Source organism: Pholcus phalangioides, unplaced genomic scaffold, assembly GCF_987345545.1.
Source record: "Pholcus phalangioides strain wild (caught in Gottingen) unplaced genomic scaffold, Ppha-v1.0 ptg000008l_1, whole genome shotgun sequence".
In the NCBI taxonomy this organism is placed as follows: Eukaryota; Metazoa; Arthropoda; class Arachnida; order Araneae; family Pholcidae; genus Pholcus; species Pholcus phalangioides.
The window spans coordinates 7343288-7363246 of record NW_028301601.1 but is presented as its reverse complement, the minus strand read 5'-3'; the positions used below and the strand labels follow the sequence as shown (position 1 = coordinate 7363246).

The 19959-nt window shown below is 35.2% G+C and overlaps 1 protein-coding gene across 1 annotated transcript in view; it reads right to left on the bottom strand.

Annotated features, from left to right (window-relative positions):
• Positions 1-1328: 1328 nt before the first annotated feature.
• LOC149083581 (eukaryotic translation initiation factor 3 subunit F-like) overlaps positions 1329-19959 on the bottom strand; it is a 28342-nt gene continuing 9711 nt past the window's right edge. Inside the window, exons 3-8 of the mRNA XM_089234097.1 lie at positions 18785-18864; positions 13663-13800; positions 12465-12556; positions 8489-8625; positions 4389-4502; positions 1329-1488 (exon numbers count right to left, since the gene is read on the bottom strand). Coding sequence (XP_089090223.1) covers positions 1411-1488; positions 4389-4502; positions 8489-8625; positions 12465-12556; positions 13663-13800; positions 18785-18864 — 639 coding nt within the window. The 3' untranslated portion in view covers positions 1329-1410. The remainder of the gene's footprint in view (positions 1489-4388; positions 4503-8488; positions 8626-12464; positions 12557-13662; positions 13801-18784; positions 18865-19959) is intronic.

Genomic DNA, 19959 nt, shown 5'->3' with positions numbered 1-19959 from the left:
TACAATGCAACATCTAGTTTCATATAATAGTCACACTCAATTTTTCCAGTGAGGCACGCTGACCAGACACTGTAGAATCACAGTTTCGATATTACCTATAATTCCACAGTACGTGTGTGCACGAAATCGAAAAATCATCAGCTAAAATGTGGAAACGTGACAATAAAAAGAGCAAAATTTTTGCTTGTAATGCGAATCATCACTCGTTAATAGAATCAATCTTTTTTTCAAAATTTTTTCTCATTATGTGAATTGCTTGCTAACCGAACCACTCATTAACCAAAGTTCTACTGTATTTTCTATTAATTTTAAGCGCCCAGATTTTTTCCATTTTCAACAAAGCCTACTTGAATCTTCACTGGAATCAGTGATTAAAATTATTTTGCTACAATTACTAGTTGCATTTTGACTATTAATATGAATTTAATGTGGTTTCACATATTAATCATGTTAAACTTTTTTTCTGTTGAATTAATTTCGATCCACAGTTATTTAACAGTAACGCTCAGTGCCATCTTAATGTACTGAAGCTCCTGGGCCCACCCAGGAGAGCCTCAAGATTAGAGGGGCCTCTCAGAGAAATGAGATGTAGTTGAAACTTCCAAAGAGTATGCACGTAAATTTGCCTGGTAGGGCCTGAGGACCCACGATACTCTTAAGATGGTCCTGGTAATGCTCCATTTCTCGCCATTGACAATTTTTGGATGATTCAGCAATAATTGTCAACTTTATTTACTTCTGGCATATTTTGCGATGATAAGCAATGTCCAAGAAAAAATGGTCACACTAGGATTGCAAGGACTAAAGGCCCATTTACACATGTTAATTAAGCAGTTAGCAACTGAATTTTAAATTGTCAAGTACTTTAGAATGTATGCAAATGTTAAGGGTCATTCACATTTGTTTAGTTGGCAATTGGTTAAGTAGATATGTATAATAGGATCAGGTATATACTTTTTGGTAAATTAGGACCCATGTACATGCACGAGTGAGAGGCCTCATGTTATCCAATGAGCATTCACGACTTGATTACTCATGCTGGGACAGATTTTAGAGAACTTGATGACTTAAAACTTAGTTAAATACTTAATCACATAACACGTAAATGGGCCTTAAGGGATTTTCAGTTTTATGAAGCAACAATTTTGAGGATTTTTTTTATAACGATATGGGAAATCGGAAGAATGTGGTTTCAGACCAGCTTTTAATAAGGCTTTTTATCAAAAGCATTGACACCTATGCAAATATAAATGATACAGATTTCTCTGATTAAAACCCACTAGAAGACATTATGAAACAATTGAAATAATGAAAAAAAAGTTCACCAATTTGATCCGCAAAAATGAAATGATTTATTCGTGCATCTTCTTCAATCCAGTACAAACGCATTTGAAAAATTGTCCCATTATTTTACAGAAAACTTAGTTTTTCGTGTAAAGCCAATTGAGTCCTTGAAAGCTGCGACAGATACACCACCATCAACAGATCCTGTGGAAGAGAAAGAAAAAAATGCCCATTGAAAATACAAGAAAAAAAAATTATAGTATTATAAATGTTTCACCAATGATCTACCAAAATAATGCAATTGAAGTGCTTCAGCTACATTCAAAGCAATGTGGTGAACACCTTTAGCATTTATTTTAGAGGTGGAGAAAATAGTGATTTGGCCACATTTCTCTGTCAATTTTGTGACTGAATATCAGCTTTTCTTTTTAAAAAACCATTACAATTAAAGTATGAAATCAGTGTTTTGGTTATAGATCGAAAAGTATATTAAGGATAATTTTAAATGACTGAAATTGACCTAACATTAAAAAAAAAGTAGCTGTATTGAATTAGAAGGATATAGATCTAACAAATATTCAGTAATTGAATATCAGCTTTTCTTAAGATTTCTTACAGTTATACAGTCAAACCTTGTTAATGAGTCGCTCTTGGGAGAGCAAAAATATGACTTAGTAAGCAGAGTGACTCATTAAACGGAGTAAGCCATAGCTGGCCAATTCCTGCCTGAGGATCTTTGGGACTTCCAAAAAAATGATCCGGTAAGCGGAGTGACGTGTTAACCAGGTGACGCACTAACAAGGTTTGACTGTATATAAAATTAAAATGTTTAGTTCTCAATTCAAAATGGCATGGAGAGTAATTTTTAACTACTGGAATTGGTCTTGTATAAATAATTTAGATTTTGAATTAACATTTGAAAAAAAACCTAACTTTTCAAATGGCACGATACCTATAATCACACAAATTTAACAAATGGTACAGTATATATATAGTATACCTTAATATTATTCTGAAAGCATTAATTGTTTTTTAAACAGTTATTAAAATTTCAGAACAAAGTAAGAGAGCACTATTTCGAGCTAAATGCATTATTCATCGTACATTTATCCAAGCATACAAAAAAATAGGGTACATTTATTTAATTCTTTCCTGAAACACACAGATTAGAATATCAATGTTCTTTCAAACCAGGAAGGACAAACCATGGCCTGCGGACCACTGATTTTATGCAATGATAACTAATACGGTAAGGGTCATGGATGACATCTTTGAAGCATGCATTCATAAAAGTGGATGTGTATGACTCGTTTAGGAAGTTGCTACTACTACTACTACTTAACTGAAGATGCACCTCATGCACATTCCTCTATAGAATTTCTAACAAATGGCACATGCCGGAGAGAGAGAGAATGTGTGTTCTGAGTGTATGCTTGGCTCTAACGTATTCACGTTGTCAAGCTGCGCTTGTTTCGTGTTCACGTTGCCATCTGGCTTCCATTTTCTGAAGTACAGATGGAAATGCTTGAATTGTCATGTTTTGTCAGTATTGTGTTGTACGCCTGCCTGCTCTCTGCAGAGAGGCTTTTCAAATGGGAGACCAGCTCACATTAATGCCAGGAAGCTGGAGAACTGCAGAAAACCAACTTCAGCTGACCGCCATTGTGCCATCAACTGGATTCAAACCTGGATCGTTGAGGCGAGAGTCCAGCACGATGACCACACGACTGGACAGCAGTGAATGGAATCTGCTGTGAATCAATTTTGGGTTGGGGTGCTTAGCTGAAAAATCTTTGGCTGCAAGTATATTCACATGACCCATTTCGGAAGCACCTGCAAATCAAGATTGGATAGCGTGACTCACAGCTCAGGAATCCCTATCTGTAAGTGGATTAGTACATACCATCTCGAATGCTCTTGCGATATCAAGTTTTGGTCATGACCCATAGCTCAACAGCACCTGACTGTTAGTGGATTTGAACAACCCATCTCGAAAGCCCCTGCGAATCAATTAACGTTGTGACCTGTAGCTCAAGAATACGGCTGTTAGTGAATCTGAAAAAACCAATTGCCGCAACCAAAGTTTGGGTCACAACCCATAGGTTAAGAATCTCTGCCTTACATTCTTGTTACCATACATACAATATTAACAAAGTTCATTTCAAAAAGACAAAAGCTGACGTGCCAACTTTTGAAATCCAGAAATCCGGAGATTCTCCCGAGGGGGGCACTCCCCCCTCCTCATATATATATAGACTCGATCAAAAAAAAAAGTTCATTAAAAAAATTTTGAATTTTTTTTTTTAAATAAATTAAGAAAAAGTTAACCCCCCCCCCCAAGGCAGGTTCTGCATTGCCCCTGAGAAGAATATAGTTCCACGTCAGTCTTTCCATGCAGAATAGAGATATCACATCTACATACTGTTCATAAAGTATGTTTCCTTTCATGGATGCTATCAGTGATTGATAATCTTGGGTATATGAATTCTTAAAAGCTTTATATTTAGCTGTATATAGCTTAAAGTTTTATATTTGCTTTCTGAAGATGTTTAATCGGAAGAATTTTTATAAATCGTTTATTTATAAAAATTCAAATAACAAAGCTGCCGACGAAAAAACATGTTTACCGCACGGCTGTTAATGGAATACAATAATGATTATACAGGAATTTCGGCAACCAAGGGCTTCCCCCGATAAATGCTACGAAAACGAAGTCGCGTCTTTGCCAGTTGCTTAAATGTGGTCACAGAGACTTTCTTACGGCTGCTCGATGGAAATGACTACGGCTGTCCTCTTTGGGTGTTTTCCCTAATGACGACGGTAATTATTGACGCCACGACAGCGTGAAAGATCGCCTAAAATCTAATTTTCTGCCAAAATCTGGAGAAATTTTAACAAATCCGGAGAGCGGGAGGAAGGATGAAAAATCCGGAGTCTCCCGCTTAAATCGGGAGAGGTGGCAGGTCTGCAAAAGGAGTAGTATGGTTGGTAGAAATAGTAGTTTTTGGTTGGGACTAGAAGATTAGTTAGTAAAAGTGTGCAGTTCGTAAAATCAAGGGTCAATGTTACAAAGTGAATATGTGAATTTAAATATGAGATCTAACCTTCATGTTTGAATTCAACATTTCCTGGAACTCTTCTGGACCCATCTGTGGCACATTCTGTACCATGTCCAGCAGTGCACGCCCGATAGTGTTGTCTGCAAGGTTTGGGTTTGCCTGAGAGAAGAAGCACAGAACAAATTCAACATTAATTATTGTACATTTTGAGATTTTTGTTTTGAAAGATATATGCACAGATATCAATGGACATGAGATTATGAAATCAGCATCAATAAAATATCAAAAATATCACAGTATTATCACAACTATCTAGCTTTTGAGTCTTGCAAATATCTGACCGTACTTTTAAGGCTCAATTACATTGGGCAAGCAAAGTTTCAACTAGTGCAGCAAGTTTCAATTACACAAGAGTAGTAAAATCGCTCACTAGATGAGTGAGCAACTCATTTTCTTACCCTTCCCTTTTGCATATTGTCATCATTCTCTTTTGTTACAAGTCAAAATGAGAGGGGGGGAAAAAAAAGTGGTAATACCAATATTGCACCCAGGAGATAACAAAAACACCAGTGAGAATAGCGAGAAAGGTAACCACCCCCTTCAACTTTAGTCACATAAAACTGATCAAGCAGTGAGTTTACTTGATAATGTTATAACACTGAGGGACGGACTTCAGTAGCAGCGAGTAAAACCACAAGTGAGTAGTTAGTAAACTTTGCCCAATGTAATGGAACCTTTATGACCAAGATATAAGATAAATTTTGAGGAAAGAGGGGGTGAGAGAGATTAATTTTGAGTTACCTTGGATTTGCAAAGTAACTTTGTCAAATGAAAGTCTTATTTGTATCAGCCCCTAATTTTTAGAACATATTACCATTTAATGAATCAAAATATAAAGTATAAACCTTGAAATGACTAATTTGTTTCAAGATACAAAGATAATCAAAATTATAGTGATTTATAATGCTCCATTCCCACTAGATAAAAGTATAAATTTTAATTTCACTCATCAACACGGTCTGCCTGCATCTCTCTCTCTCTCATAATGCTTCACCAGTTTCATTAATGAACTTCCCTATCCTTTCGAAATATATCTTCAGAACAGTCTGGGCTATTTTTGACAGGAATGAGCTCTGTCTCCTCAGAGAATGGCAGCGGGTGAAACTAAGTAGCTGTGAAGTTATTCTGAAGTCATCCCACTCCTTTGGGTGCATGAGTAAACAATCTTAAGAGAATCTCTTGGGATGGCCACCAATCATTACATTTCTATCTATCCCTTAAGGTCATTACCACTTAGATGAACTAAATTTTGTGATCACCTTTTATACAATGAGCACGAAAGATGTGGTATTATAATTTGTTGGTGACAGGTCCCTCGTGATGGACATATCAAACGTTTGCATTGCTTTTACATTCTCAAGTTAAAACGAATGCTTGCTGCATAATCTAGATGTATTCTGTAATAACACTGATTCTCATGACACCATACATTAATGCCTCCCTATTGTCCTTTGCAGTGCACATACAAAATTGTTCTCACTTTTTCCTCCAAATTTTCTCAATTCGCAGAAATACAGGCTATCCCATAAATTTGGACAGATTTTAAAAAATCATAAAAAAATAAACAAATTGACATGCAGTGAAACTTTGGTTAATGAGCCTAATTTGTTCTGTCAACATGCTCATTATCTGAATAATATATATTGAATCACACTCATATATCAAATCAAACTCCCCTCATAGGAAATAATGGAAACTTAGATGATTTGTTCAACAACGATTCATTCACATGCAAATGAGTAATAAATAAGAATTCAATCAATAATATAAAACAATAATAATAATGTAATAAATAGTACAAAAAATATGTATAATATCATCCCCCCCCCCTCGTCATGCTACCAAAATAAGGCATCTAACCAGCTGAAAAAAAGGAATTGCTTCTGCATTGGGGGGGGGGGGGGGGCGGGAAGATAATAACACCATAAATAAACATAATGCCATAAATATACAATAGGATAATGTTTACAAATAAACTTACTCTAAACCATGAGAGACAGAGAGGCCGATCATCATTTAGGATGATTAACAGACTCTTGTTCGCAAACTTATTCTTTTTACATGACTTTGAAAAAGAACCTACCCAATGACACTTGCTTTTGCTTTCTATTAAGGATTTTAGGGAATTTGGGGAAATTAAAAATTGCATTGTCATTGGACAGACTCGATGCTTTCTTTTGTGCTCATTTTTTCGAGTGAGGCACACTGACCTGAGACTGTAGGACAAAATATTACCCACCACTTGGGTAAGTAAGCAGCGGCTCTCAACCTTTTGTGACCCGCAGAGCCCTCTCTGGTATATAATTTCTATGGCGGAGCCCTGCAGGTCCTTTCTTCAATTTATTCATCAAAGTTACTGATTTATTATTATTATTCAAAAATATTTATAATTATTTTTTCCAAATTTACTGTTTTTTTTCCATTTTCCTCGAGTGGCCGCGGAGTCCCCGGGCGTTTACATGGAGCCCCAAGGGCACCAGTTGAGAACCACTGGTATAAAGAATGTGGTATGGACCAAAGTGAAAAACTGTCAGCTCAGTTTGTGGTAACATGAATCATTGCTTGTTAACAGAGTAAAACTTTTTGAGCAAAAGTTTTGCTCGCTATGCAATTACTCGTTAATCATAATTCCACTGTACCAGGTTGCAGTTTTCACCCTTAAACTTGATAAACAGTTGAATTTTTCTTTACACAAGAAAAAGAAATAAAAAATTCTCACTGATATGCAGTGCCACATTAGGAAAATACGCTAAATGCATCCAGATTATGCAGGAAGCATTAGTTTTCGCCACCGTGTAAAAACACCACAAATTTTTGATGTGGCCATCACTATATGCAAGAAAATCATTAAACTTGCATACAGCATGTTCAGAGATCTCACAGTGTATGACATCTTTCAGCTCAGACTAGATTTGAAGTCCATCCTGTCTAAGCTTAAAAATGGAATATGATGTGAGACGTCTTCTATCAACTACAATATGCTGTACACAAATGTAAATAGTTTCCTCACACAATATTTTGCAGGCTTTTCTTGCATGCGGTGCTAGACACATTGAGCATTCATGTTGCTTTTGCATTCTCAAATAAAAACGAATACTTACTGCTTATTATAGATCAATGATTCCCAAAGTGGGCAATATCACCCCCTAGAGCCATAAAATGGTGAATGGGAGGAGGGAAAGGCAATAGAAGCCCTGAATGTAATACAGGAACCTATGGGTTGACTTAAGTTCAATGGTTGATGATAAACATTCCTGAAGAAGGGGGAGGTAGAACAGGAAGCTTTGGAACCCCTGATCCAGGATCATTTCATATATTTTAAGATGACATTTCTTATTGGTGAGAATTTATATTTTTCTTTACATACAAAAAAAAGCTGACTGTTCAACAAGTGTAAGAGCACAAACCACACCCTGATATGTAGACTCGTTGGTTTTTTTATAATCCGTCCAAATTTATGAAAAAGCATGCACCATGAGATATACAAGTAAATACAGTAATCTCTCACTTATGCATCATTGCAAGGGAACAAGGAAAAAAATGCATCATAAGTGGGAAATGTATAAGTGAACAAAATTATTATGCTATATCTTTGACAGGGAGTGCAGAAAATTTTCTATAACTGAGAGAAACGTGTAAGTGAGAGAGCAATATAATACAGTTGAACCTCATTGACAAAGAACACAGAATAACTAAGATGCAGATTTTATACAAATACAAGACCACAACAGGCAAAATGCCCAACGAGATGGCTGAGAAAAAGAAGCCCATAACAAATATGACCATTATGTTAATCAATAAAAATGCTGAAATCTATTTTTAGACAGGACCCCCAGCAGTGTTTTATATTATATGATTTCGCATTGATGACGATTCACTGTAATTACAACAAACCATTTTCCATGAAGGAAAGAGCAACAAAAGAACTAAAAAGGATTAATGTCAAAAAAAAATATTTTTGCATTCTTATTCAGATTTTGACATTCTAAACACAAACACTATAGATTCCCTTAAACCAAAGCTAAATTTATGTTTTGTTATGGGTTCAGCAACTTCATAGAAGTAAACAAAGGTATATTGCATACCAAAACTTCTTCAATATAATTGATAACAATATCTAGAAGGTCCAGCATCTTTTGGGTGGCACTGCTCACGTGATCGAGATCAGGAAGCATCTTGGCACTCCTCTGTTTGTTCTTTTTGGTTTCTTGCGTGATTTTCACTAAAATACAATATTAAAGATTAATTCACAAACACTTTTTATGATCACTGTAAATAATTGAATTGAGGGTTAAAAATAGTTTACTAGATTTTTGGATAATGACCATGCTGCAAATTGTCAGTTTGTATATAAACATCTTTCGGCAACACATTCACAACATCATCAGAATTCCAATCCAAGAAAATAATACCAATCAGATTGTAGTTTTCATATTTGCCAATGATATACAGAATTATCTAGATTTGCTGCCTAGTTCCTATTAAGAGATGAAGACTTGCTTCTATTCACCTGAATCTTGACCGTCTCATTTTAAAGAAGTTATCAGCTTGTCATACTAGACCAAGGGTGCTCAATCTTTTGCAGAGTGTGGTCCACTTACGTGATCTTTAAATGTGCAGCAGCCTACTTAAATGATCTATAAATGTTTTATGAGCTACTCAAGGTGATCTGGAGTAGTGAAGCAGCCCATATGAGAGAGAATGTTCTGTCGACCACTTTACTGAAGTGGGAATATGCTGCTGGCTACTTAGGTAATCAGGAACAGTGCCCCTGGTCATTTTTTTTTTTTTCATATGTTTAAAATAACTATGTTATATAAAGAATAAAAATACTTAATATGATTATAAAATAATTTTCTACTATCTACAGAATTATTTTGGACAATAGGCTATATGTGTATTTTTTTACGTAAATTATACAATTTGAATAGAGCATAGCATAAAAGCTGAAGGAAAAACAATGGAACTATTTGATATTCTTCAATTCAAGATGATACTCGACCTTCCAAAATTTCTTCAAACACTTATATATGTGTATGGATATAAACATCTGCTGTACTCTTTTTATAACAGATAGTTGTTTAAAAATGCCATACATGTAATGTCAATTTCGTTATTATTAAATTATCAAGATAATAACTGATATTTAAATCAATATCCTTATTGTGCATAACATTAGAATATATCTAGCAATCAAAATACTAAATTGTCCTTTAATTTGGCAGTGCTGGCTTGTATATGGTGCTTAAGAAATTCCTGTAACTTATTCTGAATACAAAAGTAAGAATTTTTACTATGATAAGGTATATTTACTGGCAATTTACTGGCAATTATTTATACAATGCAGTTTTCTTCCCAACTGAAGCTGTATCTAAATGTGCTAAACAATGCTTTGTGAATCAAGTCCTGCCAGCTCTGCTTTTTGATTGAAAATACTCTTTAAAACTCTGAATTTATACAACCTAAGCTAAGAAATTTTTAAGTGAGAAGAAATGAGTTTAATTAGTGTATTGATAGAGCTGCGACAAAAATTTTAATACAAAATAAAATTCTGGGCAGATCAGGAAATTTAAAATATTGCAATACATATTTTATACTCAGTAATTATAATTCAAAATATAATACACTTTAATTACTATTTGACAACACTGACAATAAGTTTTTGACTGTTTTAATATCTAGTTGATTTCTGAAGAAAAAACCGAACCCTGATCTCTTATCACCTTTATTTTGAATAAACAGACCTATTTCACAATGTAAACGGAACACAGATAATCAATTTTAGATAAAATTAACCATAAAATTGTATATTATGTGTTCTAGATCCTTTGTGTGCCAAAAAATTTAAAATGGCAAATTGGCAAAATGGCCAAGTCAAAATGGCAAATTATAATTGGTATTTGTTTTAATTACTGTAATAAATCATTGCTTGAAAATAAAGCATTGTAATACACAAAAAAGTAAGTTCTTCATCTTGTTATATATGTATTGTGTTAAAAATATCATCCAAAAGCATTCATTTAGGTTTTTGACGGTTTTCGATGATTTAAACCTGTTTTTTATTCTTGTCATGTCAAAAATCCAACCTTGCTGCAAATGTGCTGCAGGTTATTTAAAAGATATTGAGGATGTTCTGTCGACCCCTTAAGTGATCTGCAAATGTGCTGTTGACCCATTAAGTAAAGTGGAGCTGCACTGCGAGTAACTAAAGGAATCTGTTAATGTGCTATGGGTCATTTAAATGATTTGTGAACCATAGGCCATTTAAGCAATGTGGAACTACATTGCTGGTTACAGGTAATATGGCGCCTGGTTTTTACAAATATGGGTTTGAGGTTGAGGCCAAGGTTCAGGCTCAATGACCTTCCATGTTACATAAACACAGCTTTTTGGTGTTCATATTTCTTGCTTGTAGTTTGTGTATTATTTATTTCCTATTTTATATTTGTTTATTCAATAATGATAAATTAAATTTGAGAGATTAAGTGGAAATTATGCATTTTTAATAATTGACAAGATTTGCTTTAATTAATATTTAAAAGAAAAATAATGATTTTTTCATACCCTTCCAAGTGACAAGCAAACGTGCCAACTTTTGAAATCCAGAAATCCGGAGATTCTCTCAAGGGGGGTAACCCCCCCACCCGACACTCATAGACTGGATCAAAAAAAAAGTTCATTAAAAAAAAAATTGGAATTTTTTTTTTTTTAAATAAATTAAGAAAAAGTTACATTCTTCCCCCCCCCCCCAAGGCAGGTTCTGCATCGCCCCTGAGCAGAATATAATTCTATGTCAGTCTTTCCATGCGGAATAGAGAAATCACATCTACATAATGTTCATAAAGTATAAGTGTTTCCTTTCGTGGATGCTATCAGTGACTGATAATCTTGGGTATATGAATTCTTAAAAGCTTTATATTTAGCTGTATATAGCTTAAAGTTTTATATTTTCTTTCTGAAGATGTTTAATCGGAAGAAACAATTTAAAAAAATTCAAATTACAAAGCTGCGGACGAAAAAATGTGTTTACCGCACGGCTGTTAATGGAATACAATAATGATTATACACGAATTTCGGCAACCAAGGTCATGCCCCTGGTAAATGATTGCCGATAAATGCTACGAAAACTAAGTATTTGCCAGTTGCTTAAATGCAGTCACAGAGACTTTTTTTGCGGGTGCTTGATGGAAATGATTATGGCTGTCATCTATGGGTGTTTTCCTTCATGACGACTGTAATCATTGACGCCACGACAACGTGAAAGCTCGTGTAAAATCTAATTTTCTGCCAAAATCCGGAGAAATTTTAACAAATTCGGAGAGTGAGAGGAAGGATGAAAAATCCGGAGTCTCCCGCCTAAATCGGGAGAGTTGGCAGGTCTGGACAAGGGATTCAGGAAAGATAAGAACACTTCTTCAACTGTCCCTAGACCAGATGGTTGCAGTAACCAGATCGCTTATGTTCTGCTCTATATTATATTTTAAAAAATGTGAGTTTAATACCTGTGCAATTAAATTATGTTGAAATTTAACTTGGAAATAAGCTGCAAATGCATCAACCTTTTGGATATACAAAGTAGCTAAACTTCTAGATACCTTCAAATACAGTAGAACCTCATTCATTATAATGGACCTTATTATAATGAACACCATTTATAAAAAAAATGGCTTAAAAAAATTGTAATAACTATAAAGGGTGTTTATTTTTACCTGACAAGTTTTACATACTTCCAAGAAAGCAATTAAACATAAATTGTTGTTTTGTTTTATGTAAACATGAATATGCTGAATGACAGATATAATGCAGTGAATACGTACGCATCTTTCTTCGATTCAACCTATCTTGAAGGTTGTTTTTACTTGATATACAATAAACAATTTTTATAGCTGTAACACTCTTGCACACCTTGTTGCATTGCAACCTCCATACGAATTAGTTGCTATAAACTGGATTTTCATTAAAACTGACAACTTTTAGCCTTTATCAGTCAGTTTTAATAAGATTCCACTGTACAACCAATTTCATTAACATTTTTATAGTGAAAATGTGTTAACGACTTACATCCAACCATCTCTGGGTCGTATCCAATAATTTCGATCTTGCATGGGGTGAACATAGAACCAGTATTTTTGCCAGGGACACCAAATGAAGTGCTGAAAAACCAAAAATACAGAATTTTCCATTACCTGAATAGTTTGACCGAAATGAAAATTGGAAAACAAAATTCTCCTTTTACTAAGTACATGGCTCTCGCTGTTGGTCATCATTATGCCAAAACACTATATAGACTAAAAAAATTTAATTAAATTACACATATCTCGACAAAGTGTGTGCATATTTCTTTCCAGCCGTTCATCTGAGAAATTTCTTACCAATCTGTGCATCCTACTTTTCTAGTTTACATGAAACAAGTGTGTTTGTAAATGTCTGAGAAGTCTTATTTTTTCAAAGTACTACCATTTATCAGAGGATGGCGTTACTCTTCGCTATTCATACAAAGGTTTTACCAGCTGGCTGATGCGAAGATATATTTTGGAAAGAGAGAAAATTCAACTGCCCCTGCGGGGAATCGAACCTGCATCCTTTCAATTTCTGGGTGAATGCCATAGCTCACTAGACTACAGAGGAGACAAATTTCTCAATCTTTCCTTGGAGCAGGTGCACACTGAATGGGACCATGCATACATGGTCGGTCAGACCTAACCCAGGCCAAAGCTCACAATTGCGACGGATGGCGACTTATCCGAGGATGACGTCATTCTCTGCTATCCACACAAAGGTTTTTGAATGGAAAAGAGAGAAAATTGAATTTTTTTTCTCTTTCCAAAATATATCTCCACATCAGTTAGCTGTTAAAAACCTTTGTACTACCATTTATCTTTCTAAATTGGAAGTTGTGTGAAGCAAACCCATTTGCAGTAATTTTTTGTGTTCACGGGTCTGCTCGCTTTCAGTAGAGATGCCAAATTGCTATGAAATGTTTGATTTCTAACTGTTTAGTGACATGGGCGAATAGAAATTTGTTATTTGATTACCAAATGGGAATTTTTCTCCAAATCACTTAGAAATGCTTCATTTGGGAATCAAGCTCACCAAATAATGATTGTCCATAAAGTAATGCCACATTGCAGCAGATCGCTAACCTTTTCTCGGCTTTGGTTATATTTTTTTATTAGCTAGGATAAAGAACCAGCGCGAGAGCCCTGACCATATACAAAACTTTACATCATATACAACAATAATACAACATAATCATTACCTGGTGAATGCCTTAAGGCTGACTTTTCCTTCAGTGAGGGTGGTGTCTACCAACAAATGTATTGGACAACTTGTTTCACGGCTGTAATAGTCATGGATCAAAACGGAGTGCCCAGTAACTTCAGCCCCTGTTGCATACCTAAAAACAGAATATGATGAAGTAGCATAATGCCAGAAAATTAAATAAACAAGAACCCATATGCAAATTCTATTTAGGGTAGATGAAAAACAAGTTACAGTGAGTCCTCAGCGGACAGCAGAAATCATTAAACCCCCTGTTCTTTTTTAATGAAGTAGGCTTTCTTCTGCTTTACAGCAGGTGCAAAGTAAGGGGTACAGGGAAAAATGTTTCATTTGAAAATCAACTTTACAAACAATCAAGGCTTGTTAACAGTGAAATAAGAGGCTTTTAAGGAGGTGAAATATCCTGTCAATGCTGGTTAAAGAAAGGGGGATCAACCTTTTGGAGAGTGCAGACCACTTCATCGGTTTCAAAATGTGCCACAGACGATTTAATTGATATGGAACAGGCCCCAGGTTACTTGAGTGATCTGATAATGTGTTGCAGACAATTGAAGCATGTGGTATTAAGTACACAGGGAAGTCACTTAAGATCGATCTGTGGATGTGCCCTAGGTCACTTATTTATTTACTGGGAATTTTTGGTGATAAGCAAGGGAGATCTATAATTTGGTTTGACAATATATCATAGAAGTCTGTTATGATGACAATTTTCCCCGTGATTGTGAGCTGTCTATAATGACAGCTCACAATCACGAGGAAAATTGTCATTACAATGGATTTCTCATTACAAGCAAATGTTTTTTTGTCTCATTAGCTTTTGGCAATCACCTGCACATCACTCATTATATTGAGATTCTCATTATAAGCCATACTCATTATAAGACTTGTACTGCATCATAATTATCAAGTTACAGTATAAAGTCAAAAACTGGCAATGCATTGTACCATAGCAACTAAAAAATTTGTGATGTCAACTAAAATTTGCTATTTGCAACTACCAAATTAGAGACCAACAGAAAATTTTTGGAATTTATGTCAGTTTGTGTATCAACATGGAAATGGATCGCAAAAAAAGTAGAAAAAATAATATTTTGGGCAACTTTTTTCTTGAAAAAAAATCCTCGAAGCTGGACATGGTTCGTACTCTTCCAACGAAAAAAAATTCAAGGACTATTCAAGCACTTTTCAAGGTAAAACTTAAAAATTCAAGGACTTTTTTTACAAAAGCATATTTCTAACATGAATAGGCGCATATTTAATTTTGATTAAAACTTTCAGAGATTACATTTCTCCCTACTTTATTTCACATCATCTGTAATGAATAAAGGAGGCCACATACACATATATATCATACAAAACATATGGCACATTGAATAACACAGTTCGTGCCTGTCAATTTCCTCATTGAAACGTAGTTTAGTCTCTAAATATTGCAATTAATTTCCTTTTAAAGACTAAAAAAAAAGAACTCTTCTAAAGATAAAAAAAGATTAAATTATTTCTTTCATTAATTCTGAATTTATTTATTTCATTAATTCTGAATTTATTTATTTCATTAATGCTGGAATAATTTTTTTCATTAATGCTGGAATAATTTTTTTCATTAATGCTGGAATTTTTTCATCAATTCTGGAATTTTTTCATCAATTCTGGAATTTTTTCACCAATTCTGGAATTATTTCTTTCAACAATTCTGGAATAATTTTTCATAACTTTTGGAATAATTGCTTTCATCAATTCTGGATTTGTTTCTTTCGCTAATGCTGAATTCTTTTATTGATTCTAAAATTATTTCATTAATTTTGGAATTATATTTCATTAATTTTGGAATTATATTTCATTAATTTTGGAATTATATTTCATTAATTTTGGAATTATATTTCATTAATTTTGGAATTATATTTCATTAATTCTGTAATTCTTTCTTTCATTAATTCTGTAATTCTTTCTTTCATTAATTCTGTAATTCTTTCTTTCATTAATTCTGTAATTCTTTCTTTCATTAATTCTGTAATTCTTTCTTTCATTAATTCTGTAATTCTTTCTTTCATTAATTCTGGAACTATCTCTTTCATTAATTTTGGAATCATATCATCGATACTGAAATTATTTCTTTCATTTATTGTTTTAAACTCCTTTAAACAACTATGGATGCCATTAGAAAATAACGGAGATGCGCCGACATCCAACGCGTCACGTGATCTTCCAAGTAATTATGTAGACCACTGACGTCATACCAGCGCCGGTACTAGAACGCGGGAGGGGGGGGGGCAACTGCCCCGGGTGGCAATTTTTAGGTGAACACCGTTATAAAATTATCGAATTCCGAATTGGTGGGGGCGGCAAGACAATACAAAAATCCTAGTTATGGCCCTGCGTCATACTCCCTCCAGTAATATAAGCTCAATGGATTTCAGCGCCGATTCACCCATTGAAGTACAGCTTGCATTTGGCGACATTTTCGTCTGGCACACTCAGCAACCAATCTTGATAGAAGGGATTTTTCAGCCACACAAGTAATTAAAAGTACACACACTTGTTACTCATTTTTTGTTTTCTTTCTTTAAAGAACCTTATACAACCTTAGACAGCATGGGCGGAGATACGGGGGGGGGGGGGGAATGTGAAGTTGACTGATCTAATGTATATATGCATATATGAATTGACATCAACATCGTGTCCCCCCCCCCAGACTTCCAAGTCAATCTTCGCCTATAGTTTACAGTAATCAGAGGAAGCTTCGCTCACTTACGGACCGAAAGGCTGAAATTATTTATTTCGGCAAAAATTATGGCACTTTTTTATTAAGATATTGATTTCTCAAGTCCTCCAGAAAAAATACCTAGTACAAAAGTTTAATGACTTCCAACGACTCTAAATACGTCTACGTACGATCACAGAATACATGCTACCATAAAGCCGGGTTTTCCTAGAAGTGGGTTGTTGCGATACTTTCTAGAACAGAAGGACTTCTACTCTAGAAATAGGTATTGGTTGGTTGTTGGGGGTCAGAGTGTGCCGACTGAGCTGAAGAAAAAAAACAATGATCGGAAGTTCATTTTGAACTCTAGCTTTCATTCCATAAAAGTTGCAAGGAAAAAAAACAAGATCATTTACGATCATAAAAGAAATAAATAAATAAAACGGCCGACAAATAACAACCGGCAATCTCGGAGAAAAAAAAACAATCCCGACATAGACGCGGAAAAAAACCAGCCTACAGTACAAAGCCGAGCTCCCGTGAGCATGCCGCCAGCGATTTACATATTGCGTCGGGCCGAGCGGTTCCACGTGCACAGAGAATAAAAAGGGAAAAAACATTCCAACATAGGTTTTTGGCACCGCATGAACCGAACTGTATTATTTCGCGTCGACAGAAACGTTTCACATAATCACACTACGCGTTTGTGTATTCCTACCGTGGCGCATCAGCTCATGGCCCTGCTATCAGCTACTCTGTCATCTGCATGCTCCGGTTTGAAGGGAAGCATCGAGCTCGATGAAGGGAAGTGAAAGAAAACAAAAATGAAGAGAAGATCGGTAAAACGAGTGGCGCACAACACATTTGACTCCTCCAGAAACAGTCGGCCAATCACGCCCGACGTAAAACACTGCCGTGTGAGGCTTGTCGCGCTCTCTAGGAAAACAGTCGAACTTGTTTTCTTATTATTATTGAGTGGACGGCGTGTCACGCTGGGCGATTCACTTTGCACGCGGCACAAAAAACCTGCTCCTACGAAAACCCGGCTTTATAATAATGGGGAAAAACGTGCTTTAAATCCAATTATCCAGGGTTATTGGCTACTAAGGCTTTTTCCCTGTGCTTTGCACTTTTTTAAGGACGTCACTTACGAAGTAAAAAAAAAAAAAAGTGGCGAAAACTATTTCGGAAAACACAAATTTTTCAAGGACTCACAGAATTCTTAAAAAAAAATTCTTTTTCAAGGACTCTTATTTATTTTCAAGGACTTATTTATTTTCAAGGACTCTTATTTATTTTCAAGGACTCTTATTTATTTTCAAGGACTCTTATTTATTTTCAAGTACTTTCAAGGCCTTGAAAATGAACTTTTTTTTTTCAAGGACTTTTCAAGGTTTTCAAGGACCGTACGAACCATGCTGGAAAACCACGAAAACCAACTTCAGCCAACCACCACTGTGCCATCAACAGGGTTCGAACCTGGAATATTGTTATAGGCCTACCACACGAAATTAACATTTTGAAATTTAAACCCTCCATATATGCATACTAAAGCATAACTACAATCTTCACAATCTATGCACAGCACTTTGTTATTGTTGTTTTGCATATTCTTGCACGAGTTATATTTGAAATACATATATTGATTTTAAAAAAATGTATACATAATATTGATCACACTTAATAAGATAAAATGTATATGTGTGTATATAACTTGCTATTAACAAGTTAAAACATTGTGTTATCTTAATCCCTGTTCACGTGTGCAAGATTGGGGGTGGCTTTGGTGATAATTACTGGCATGGCAACTTTTTAAGGTGGGAGATAAGCTCATCAAAAAGAGCCCATCTTTCTTGGGGTGGATTGGTGGTCGACGCCAACCTTCTCTCCCATAATCCTTTGTGCCGCAAAAACTACTGTAAGCTCCTGTAAGCCATCTTGAATCAACCACTTCCGTTAAACCCACATAACCAATGACGACTTCCAGAAAGAAGAGGGGGATTACCGGCATAAACTAAACGTCATGTGAACGGTTTGTAGCAAAAATCCCAGTTACCAGGAACTTCCCGGGATGTTTTATTGAACATGTGAACAGGGCTTTATATTTAAAAAAAAAAATAAATAAATTCAATTCCCTGGACCTTATATAACCATAAATTAACCAATTTTTAAAAAAAATTAATGACAGTTGCTGCTTGACTAACATATAATAAACCTGATGGAAGAACACCCCAAATGCCTTGGGGTCACTGAGTGAATGTTCCTAATTTATGTTGGTTTTTATGTATTTTTGTTACCGTTTTTGTCTTTTTATACTAATTTGTTATGTTTTATCAAAAGAAAGAAAAGTAGACTATGTTTCATAACAAAGAAAAAAAATTAAAAACTCAATTCTTACCATCCAACAATCACCTCGCTGGGATTCACCTTCTTGTGCAAATCATACATGGCTTTTGCAAATTCCATATCTACAGCTACCTGTAAAGAACAAAAGTAAATTAATACATATTTTTTATTGCAAAACATTTCAGGTCACCATTATCAGTCCCTCCCTCCCCCTTGCAGAAGAAGGCCGAACACATACTGGGGAGTCGACAAAGAGAGCGATTTCAAAAGAGAAAATATATCGACACTCATCTCGATGTCCCCTCACATACTGACGAGGTGGAGAGAGTGAAAATGACCGCAGGCGTTCTGAAGGGTAAAGAAGAGAAGACTTTGAGCGGGAAAAGTGACATCTCGCCAACTAGTAACCCTACCAGCCTGTTCATGCCAAATCAATCAGTTTGGCAATTTTTGGAGGATTCCAATGAACCAGCAGTTCTCAACCAGTGCTCCGTAGAGTCCTTAGGGCCCCCGTGTGAACTCCCAGGGGATCCGTGGCCACTCGAGGAAAATAAATAAAAAAAACCAGTAAATTTGAAAAAAATAATTAAAATATTAATTATAATATAAATTAATAATAAAAATAGGTCAGAAACTTTGATGAATAAATAAAAAATAGGCGTCCGAGGCACCGCCATAGAAATTACATATCGGAAAGGGCTCCGTGGGTCAAAAAGGGTTGAGAAGCGCGGCAATAAACCCATTAATCCTCAAAAGACTAACAAGTCCCAAACCGTTGTTTCGAATATTATTGCATAATGTTATTATATTATAATATTATTGCATAAAGATTTAAATAATTATACTTCAATCAAGATAGAGGAACAACAGAATTAGTTAGACACTGAATAAAAATACATGCCTATAATCCGCAGAAGCTAATTTCGATACTTTCTAAACAAAATATCACCGTTAATGAGATGAAGCGAGAAGTTATCCATACACCTCGATGACGCAACTGTAATTTTTTTATGGCCACCGTATCATTATGAAAATGATTGTTATTAGCGATAAATGTATACGTGGTCGTTAATCACAAATTATCAGAGTGGATCCACTATTTATGACATCCCAGAATTATAGATTCCTCCTATATGCAGGGCCGTCTTAAGAGCATCATGGGCCCAAGGGCCAAATGATTTTTCTGAGGCCCTACCTACCAGGCAAATTCTCGAAAATCTCAACCAC